Raw genomic sequence first — 9,058 nt, forward strand, 5'->3', positions numbered from 1 at the left:
TTAAAAAGGCAACTCCAGGTTTACTCCAAAGGAAAGACACTTTTCTTGACCGGGATTTCAAAGGTTACTTTTCTATCAGGTCTTGAAAATTCATGACATTTCGAACATTAGCTTGGCGCCCGTTTCTTCTTTGAACGGCCATAGGGACGATAGTAAAATGCTTGTTGTAAATAGCATATTTTTTACACAAAATATAGCCTACTGCAAGAAAATGACTCCCATTTTAAATTTTGCTATATATTTTTGTCAGGAAAGATAGTTTTCCTCCTGTCATTTTCGCTCCCACTGGTTATAATCTACAATAGACTACATTTAGCTTTTTTGTTTACATTTACAGGCTAAGTTAGCTTTTATTTCAGTAACCACACAGCAAATTGACATGGTTAATATAACAATTAGCAAAACTATAGGCAATATTTTACTGAAACCAAGAAACATGCGAAAGTCGGATCTTGAACTTCAGACTTTTGCAAATGAGGATGATTCCTTGATGTATACTTATGCCTTGCGTCATCTCTCGTTTGAGACCAAGATAAAAGTTTTTCTTTTCATGGCATTCATCATTGGTTTACCATCAATCATTGTTTTCTTTATTTACTTGCATAAAGACTGGAAGAGACAACAAATTTTGAATCAAGCAAGAAGTTCGTTAAATGATTATAAAAAGAAATGTGAACACTCGTCAATGAATGACCAAAGGTAAAGGAATTCTTGCTTTTGAAAACGTATTTCCAGCTTCACGTTGTTGTTGTTTTTTTACAGTTAAGCCATCTTCTTCAAATCAAAAAAAGAAATGAAAGAAGCTTAATAGTTTATGCTACTTTAAGTTCAACACTTTTATTTCACAGTTTGTTCATGGTTACTAAAAACTAAACTCAAAACTTGGCAAGTTTCTGAAGCGAGTAGGCCTGAACGATTGAGAGTTCCCATTGACGAAATACAGAATAGTTTTACTTTTGATAATTGCAAGTAACACAACTTATTTTAAGCAACCATTTTTGACTACTCTAAAGTTTAAACCATTTCCATTTGCAGCTACTTTAGTATTTCTAATGTTCTGTGCAAGATCTAATTTTGATTATTATTGTAGGCTTACTGTAAAACAACCCCATGTGTGGTTTGTGCTGTTAATTCAAATGAGTAAAGCAATCAATCTACCTTTTTGTGTAATAGCCACTTAGAAAAACAATGCAATAAGTCTAGCGGAAAAAAAAAACGAACATCGGGTTGTTGATGCAGACAATTGTACAACTTCTTTGTCATATATTGTTTTTTCGATGTGATGGTTAAAAATAAAAACAAACTGAACTGAACTTTCAACCACGATGAGGAGGCCAGAAGTTAAAAAGGTCAATGAAACTTTTAAAAACTAATTTCTGTTGAACATTAGCCTACACCAATCGATAACTAGCCAAAATACAACTGATAACATTGCAAGCTTACCACAGACTTATAAAACTGAGTAACGTCAACGGGCCGTGTTTTTTTATTATTTTTGTTTACGTGAAAAAATATACGGATAAAAATAATACAAATATGTGAACACTATTTACATTGTTAAGTTTTATATGTTTGTGCTATAACAAAGCGAACTCTTTACCAAAGCTCTTGATAAGAAGCTCTTTGTTAAACGTTGTTCACACGTTTTAATTAATCTGTATTTGTTTGGAGGATGCGTTTTATCATTGTGTATGAAAAGTCAGAGAGGTAGGCTACAATCATTTGCATTTTTAAGTTTATACTTTTCTGGTTATTTCACATGACGATGATTACCATAAATAATGTGATTTACTGTTCAGGAAGAAAAGACAAAAACGTGAAAAAAGCAGACAAAGAGAAATCTAAATCCAGCAGCAATGAACATAGCCTGTTGTTTCGTACGGAGAAGCTGCAAATGAAAACTAGTATCACAAGCAAATGGATGCAGTGAAAACACTGATTATGTAATCCAAATGGAGGCAGTTTGCTCTGTGAAAGCATATTCGATGAACTCCAAAATTGCTTTTTTCTGGTGCTTTCTCAACATTTAAAGAATTTAAACGTTTCTGTAACAAAATAGTGAATAGGAGAAAAAAAGCAGAATCCTGCCATCAACATGTAGTCTCGGCTGTGTTGAAGTGATGAGAGCGTTTGTCTTGAAGCGTATCTTTAAAAAGGACGCCAGTTCGATACTCACTCAAACCAGCCACAACGTCTTTGAAGGCAGGCTCTAGGCTTGGACACAGGCTTGTTTGCCCTCCTGTTTATTCCATTCAAATCTTTGACTACTTTGCACCACCATAAACACAACAAAAATCATAAAGCGGTCTCATATAATTTCACAATTACACCGGTCTGTATTGTACAACAACGAGTATGTTAAAAAACTTAGAAGATTTACTATCATATAGCACAGGGATTGAAGATAAAACTTGCCATTTAGATGATATAGCCTAAACAAGAATTTTAGGTAACCGTACCGTACTTTTAACATGAGATACGTCTTTCTGACAAGAAAAATATGGAGACTACCCTAACGCCTTTGCTTATATATTTTGCCTCAAAAATTGTGCATTTGCAATATGTAGCCAATGTGGCCAATACTCCTTTTAGCTACACTTGCTTATCTTGCACAACCTTGAAGATATCCCATTGGAAACGAGGAGGAATTCAAATCTGAGTAGGCCTACCTCAGATTTGGTGGAAACAAAATTTTTGTTTTTTATATCGTTTTAAAAAAGTATGGATATGATGTTGTATTGATTCAAACGTTATTGCACTGAATGTTAAATTTAAGTGAAGCTGTTCAATTCTCATTGTATACAATCAATATTTCCCAATCGATAGTGCGGATACAAAATATTAAATTTTAATAGTATTGCTCTACGTGAAAGCCTTTTAACATCCCGCCAAAAAAATTTCGCCCTCTGTATGCGTCCTTCTTCATCCCTTCAAAGCAGCAATTTCTAGTCAAAGATATTTTGTTTTCGTTTTCTGTTGGTGATAAATGCATGTAAATGAGGTTGGACAATCGTATAAACATTTTTATAAATTAAGGTTTGCGGAAAAGCAAAAATCGATAAAAATTCCGTCGCAGCAAAATACTTTTTGCAGGTTATTCGTTATAATTCACACAAAAGCATTGTTCTGGGTTTAACAAACACACGTAAATACCCAAGCGTGATAAAAGCCTGTGATTTTTCATTGATTTATTGTCCATAGACGTCGTATCAGCTGTAAACGAAGAATTTTTACAAGCTTACGAGCTGAGAAAATAGAATCATCGACTTTATTTTTGAAGCAAATTCTTGTTTTAATCCAAAACATATCAAAGTTGCTTAATTTTGATGTTTTCTGTCTATGCCTTTTCAGATATTATTTATTTGATTGATTGATTGAATCTTTATCCTCGGACTGGGAAAGCTTCTTGCAGAACTTAATCTTGGCAGTTTCGCATACTTTTAGAGGCTTTGAATCACTGACGCAGGCCCGGTCACCAAGATTGACAGAGTGAAGTTTCCGATTGTTGAAGTCTTGTTGCCGGGGAATTATTCCATTTATTAGATGCCGCTGAATGGAGAGCAGTCCTTAACGTGCGTTGCTCAAGCGCACACCTTGAGAGTCGAACCAGCGCCGCTATTGATCTTAAAGTTTCTTCGTTCCAGAAGTGACGAGCTAACCAATTGAGCTATCGGGGCGAATTTATTTGCATCAGACCGAATAAGATCCATACTTGCAAATTACGATTTCCGTTTTATTTTTATTTCTAACCACTACAGCGAAAAGCAATCCATGTTAAATACAGCAGAGGTTCAAAAAAAGAAGAAAGCGAGAAAGCTCGAATGTTATAACGTGCTTGAAATCAAAATAGGGTAATAAGTTTCAAATTTGGCAGGATTGCAACACCTTTGGAGCGATTTTAACGTTTCAAACACACACACGTATTTTACTTTCGTATTTAGTATTTATGTTTATATTTACGTATTCACGTATTATGACGTAGTACGTATTTACGTATTTACATACACACGTTATTTAAGATAAAAATGTTTGTCTTATGATAAAAGCAAACTACAACATTCCATTAAAGAATCAATACTCTCGGGCAGGGGCGTTGAGAGGATATTTTGGGCCCGGTATCAATGAGATCCTTAGACCCCAAATCTGGACATTTATAAGAAAAAGCACTATATTCAAAGAATATGTTGTGGTTTTTTCATGTTTCCGGGCCTCTAAAACTACCCCGGGCCCGGGCCCAAAAGTACCTTCTGGACCCCTGTGTCAACGCTACTGCTCGTGGAAGAACTGTCATTGCGTGAACATCGAGTGTCTGTAAATTTGTTGAAATAAATATTGTTGATAGAAATTTCTTCTTACAACTACGCAGCCTACAATGCGATCGCGCATGTAGCCTGCAAGACTAGGCTACTCTGTCAGTATGCTTCCCAGGCCTCTTTGTTTGTCGGAAGCGTATTGTTTTTGTCATAATGATTTCCTCAATATTGACGCAACAGTGGTTACGTTGTTCAGCAAGAAAGAATAGACCACACTGTTTAAAGCTGCTAAAAGCTCACGCGAATTATACTACACTGGCGTGCTATCGAGACACAGCTGAACATATGATAAGGCTGTGGAATGAAAGTCATCGCCTCTGTACTCTGTAGTCTACATCCTGCATAAAAAGAGAGAGAGCTGTCGCAAACTGTCAGCTGCTTTGTTGTAAGGTCCAAAAACCAACACAATCAAGTGACATTATTATAATACCACACGCAAGAAGATTATTTTAATTAACAGCGTTTTCATATAGAAGAAAGTTTTACTTATGAGAAAGAATGGAAGTGCAAATACACAAGCAGTCAGAAGGTAATCTAATGGATTTAAGTAGGCTAATCATTTAAGCCTTTTAAGTTTAGTCTACATATCAATGTGATCAATTTATCGGTCATTCCGAAGAGCGAGACTACAGTTTGTAAGAGAAAGCAATAGATTAGTTTAATTAATTATTTCATTATTTACGAAAAAATTGTGGCAGAAGAAAATTTAAATGCCACAATTCTTGGAGGAATTTTTTTAGAATTTTTACTGTAAAAATAAACTTGCGCATAGGATAAACCTGCCTGAGCAACAGCATAACTACAAGTTTTGTAGGCAAACATACCCACAAAGGACCCACCAATTTATAAGTTATGTTCCAAATTCTACATTTTTTATACAAATTGCAAAAAGAGAGGAAACAAGATGTAACATAATTTATTTCCCTATAAGGGCATCGGTGAGTTAGGGCTTCTTACTTATTTCCATTCAGTAACATTGACAGGAGGTCCAGAAGGTACTATAGTACTTTTGGATCTGGGTCAAAGATTTTATTCGCAAGGAAACTTTCCAAACAGCTTGGAAACTTGAAATAATCAAAAAACTACAACACGGCCTTGAGCTTACAATTTTTCTTCCTTCTCATTTTCTAACCTTATGGAAGAGACATAGGCCTAGGCCTAGGCCTTATAGACTATCGCAAAAAAACGACCTAGATGTGTTTCAAACAAAACTACATTTTAAACAATTAAACCTCGCTTAGACTCCAACATAGCCTACAATATTGGACTATATATTTCGTAGATGCTATTTTATATTTGTTGTAAAGAACTAGGCAACTTAGTTAATGTAGCCTCTTGAACTACCTTTATTGTAGATATTATCTACAGCAGTAGGCCTACCTGCCTTGAAATCTGAACAATTCTTTCTGTCTCATACGAAAGAAGAAGATCTACTAAAAATAAAGTCAAAAATTTTTTTTAGGTCCAAAAAAATTTGGTCCTAATTATTACACTTCTCGTAGCTACTCTGTCTCGTCTTTTACAGGTATCCAATATTGTCGAGAAAACCTTTGTGGAATGTCGTTGTGGATTCTTTCCTTCATTTGCATTGGCGTAGGTGCAAGCGTTTGGATCATTGGAGTGACATATGATATCGGGCACTTGAAAGTGATAGGAAACGTCACAATTACTTTATTTCCAGTCATTTTTTGTGTATTTGGAGCTTGTAAGCTGTTGTCAAAGACAAATGCTGTTGCCAACGCGTCTGAACGTGAAACTCTCATAAAGTTCGACTCATAGATTTCATAAAGCAGCACGATTACGCAAGTACCGTCTAAAAATTAAATGAAGTCGAAGTTCCTTCCAAAATGGAATTTTAATGACATCACAGAGCTTTAATGACGTACTGCATTACATGTTGAATAACGTTCATAAACATTTCGCTGCATTCAATAGCTCTATTCTTAAATTACTCTTATTTCAAATGTTAAAATATTTCCCCCCAGCAGTTGTTTTTGACCTCCTAAAACGTTTCTAGCTACGACACTGGGTTGCGACTATGTTCAACCCAGCTTATACTTTAACTCTTTTCTTTTTTTCTTTTTTTAATTCTGTTAGTTGGTTACCCTACTTAGTAAGTTACCTGGTTTACCCTATTTCTGTTAATAGATCATTGAATGTCAACTCCAATTATTAGGCTACTAAGTAACGTAGGCCTACTCCCTGACTGCGCCTCCATACGGCTGGATTGACACTGTCTGCTTTGTAAAGCGCTTAGAGCAACGCATTCTGCGATGGATACAACTACACAACATTATGCTGCTATTGTTATTTAACGTATTGCTTAATAATTATCATAATCTACTTAAAACATGCGTCTACCACAAAATGCTATCGCCTGCACCATGCTACTCCAACAAAACTCTGTGATATGATTATGAAGGAGCGCCTTACCTTTGTTTTATAACATTACATCAACTTTGATAAGGAACAATGTCTTGCATGAAAGCGGATAGAAAGATAACAATTCCGAATAATATTTTATTGAAACTATAGACCTACCATATTTTTGTCGCCCAAAAAGAAGACGAGTTTTGCCAGCAAGTAACACGCAAGTGCTGGGGTAGTCAGAGGCGCCGGAACGGTTTTTGACTGAGGGGGCAGGATTATGAAAAAAGGCACTTTTGTTGCTGAAAGGCTAATTTTTTTTAAAGTTTTAAGATAAGATATAGCGACAATGCTCATCCATCAGCTCATCATCGAGTAATGATACAAGTGTCTGGTATACAAAAAACATTGGCACGGAAGGGCGTCATGCTATGTTATAGGCCTAATGATGTAGGCTAACCTACTGTGATACAGAATTTTGTGTCGTGAATATTATTTTGAGGCAGAAATGAAAGATTACAATTAGGCTAAAAGCGAATAGCTGAAATTGTTATATCGTATTGCAAAATGTGCAGTAGTTTATATGACCTTAAAAGGGCAGCATTGCCCCCCCTGCCCCCCCCTCTCTCCCGCTTCCGGCGCCCCTGGTAGGCTATTACGGTACGTTTAAAGAATTGTGGCCTATACATTTCCTTGATTAGAGGCTTATGCATTTATGCAACAATATTATAGCTAAAAAAACAAAACAAGTTCATCTGTCAGATTCAGCACATGAATATTTTCCAGTTCTCTTAACGTTTTTCAACAAGGAGTGATCTGCTTTCACGAGATCATAACATCGCTTAAACAAAAGACGATTCAATTTGTCAACATTTCCTCAATTGCAGCCAACAACATAACTTAATAATTGATTGCTCATGAGTCGAGAACAAAATAGCGTCAATGAAAAGTGCTAATATAGGTTATTTGGTGTTTTGTTTAGCCACGTCTTCTAGCTTATTAATTATCAGAGACATTCAAAATAAAGTAACCTAACTTCATTGGGTTTAACATACTTTATTTTATCACAAAAAGAAAATACAACATAATTAAAATAAACTTTCAAACGTTTTCAACACGGCTAGCCTAGCCAGGGCCGGATTTAGCTGATAGGGGGCTCGGGGCACTTTTAGATCGGGGGGCCCCCGCGCAAAAAAATTTTTCGACGTCTACAGTAGCATTAATCCAGCACTGCACTGCACAAACATTTTACAGAAACTTAAAAGGCTGAAAGAAAAAAAAAATAATAACATAAAATCACATTTTTCCACGTAGGGGGGCCCTTCAAAAGTCGGGGGGCCCGGGGCACTTGCACCCTCTGCCTCCCTCTAAATCCGGGCCTGAGCCTAGCTAGGCCCAAGGGCTATGAGAGGGGGGTACAAAGGGTACGGCGTACTCTTGAGTGCCCAGGCCTGTGATTTGCTGGGGAGCCCGAAATAGTGATTTTATATAGTCTACGCGCAAAAATGTTTGGTTAAAACCAACCTAAACGACTAAATTCAAGCATAAAGGTTGTTATTCTTTAGTCCTGGGGGGCCCGTAATGTAACAGAAGGACCCGGAAAGGTAGGCTAATTGAGTGCATTGCGCGCAAATTAGGGACCCAAAGTGGTGATTTAATGCTTTACGTGTAAAAATGTTCTGTTAAAAGCACTCTAAATTAGGTCATAAAAGTTGGTTATTCTGCTGTCCGGGGGGGGGGGAGGCATAGTGTAGCAAAAACCCAGGATATTTTTAACAAGCCCAACCCGCTAGGGTTTTTTTTTAGAAGCCCGGGTGTTTTTGAGATTTTTGTGTTTTTTAAAAACTATTTGAAAAAGGTAGTTTCACGCTTATTTCACTTCGAAATGAATTTCGGAGTTGGACCAGGAGCCGGAGTCAATACTTTCGGAGCAGGAGCGGAGCCGGAGTTAAAGAAAAGTGAGTTCGTTCACCTCTGCTAGGCATGTGGTGAATGCAAAAGTTAATGAAGAAAGGTTATTGGTCAGATGATTAATTTGATTATGTTTTAACAAGATGTTATGTTTGAGCCTTGGTAGAGAGCTTGACTTGTACCAGATGCATATAACACTCAGTAACGTTAATGGATTTAACAATTGTTTGTTAAACACACAAAAAAAAACAAGAAACAACTTCTAAAATTACTGTAACATTTTCGAGGCCACATATAGTGTCCTCATCAAGAATAATTATATTCTACATATAAGAGAAATAAATCAATGAATTTGAAAATTTTACATTAAAGCTGTACAAGCGACATCTTTCAACAGCATCATCAACAACCGACACACGAATTCAATGCAGGATACACAAATTAGCGAGAGACAGATCACATGATAT

At 36.3% G+C, this 9,058-nt stretch overlaps 1 protein-coding gene and 1 long non-coding RNA gene across 2 annotated transcripts; both read left to right on the top strand.

Moving 5' to 3' along the window:
• Positions 1-434: 434 nt before the first annotated feature.
• On the top strand, positions 435-1,930 carry LOC145782998 (uncharacterized). The gene is made up of 2 exons (XM_082594754.1): positions 435-699; positions 1,800-1,930. Exons 1-2 carry the CDS (start codon positions 437-439, stop codon positions 1,843-1,845), a joined length of 309 nt encoding a protein of 102 aa, XP_082450880.1. The 5' UTR covers positions 435-436; the 3' UTR covers positions 1,846-1,930.
• Positions 1,931-4,584: 2,654 nt separating this feature from the next.
• On the top strand, positions 4,585-6,729 carry LOC145783696 (uncharacterized). The gene is made up of 2 exons (XR_014290935.1): positions 4,585-4,842; positions 5,839-6,729. It is a non-coding gene; the product is annotated as an uncharacterized LOC145783696 (long non-coding RNA).
• Positions 6,730-9,058: the final 2,329 nt, after the last annotated feature.

This window comes from Aplidium turbinatum, chromosome 14 (genome assembly GCF_918807975.1).
Source record: "Aplidium turbinatum chromosome 14, kaAplTurb1.1, whole genome shotgun sequence".
In the NCBI taxonomy this organism is placed as follows: Eukaryota; Metazoa; Chordata; class Ascidiacea; order Aplousobranchia; family Polyclinidae; genus Aplidium; species Aplidium turbinatum.

Excerpts from the sequence above, each read along its gene's own strand:
- LOC145782998 (XM_082594754.1), top strand. The coding sequence starts at position 437 with ATGCGAAAGTCGGATCTTGAACTTCAGACTTTTGCAAATGAGGATGAT. Across the intron at positions 700-1,799 it reads TCGTCAATGAATGACCAAAG|GAAGAAAAGACAAAAACGTG; the intron begins GTAAAGGAATTC and ends TTTACTGTTCAG.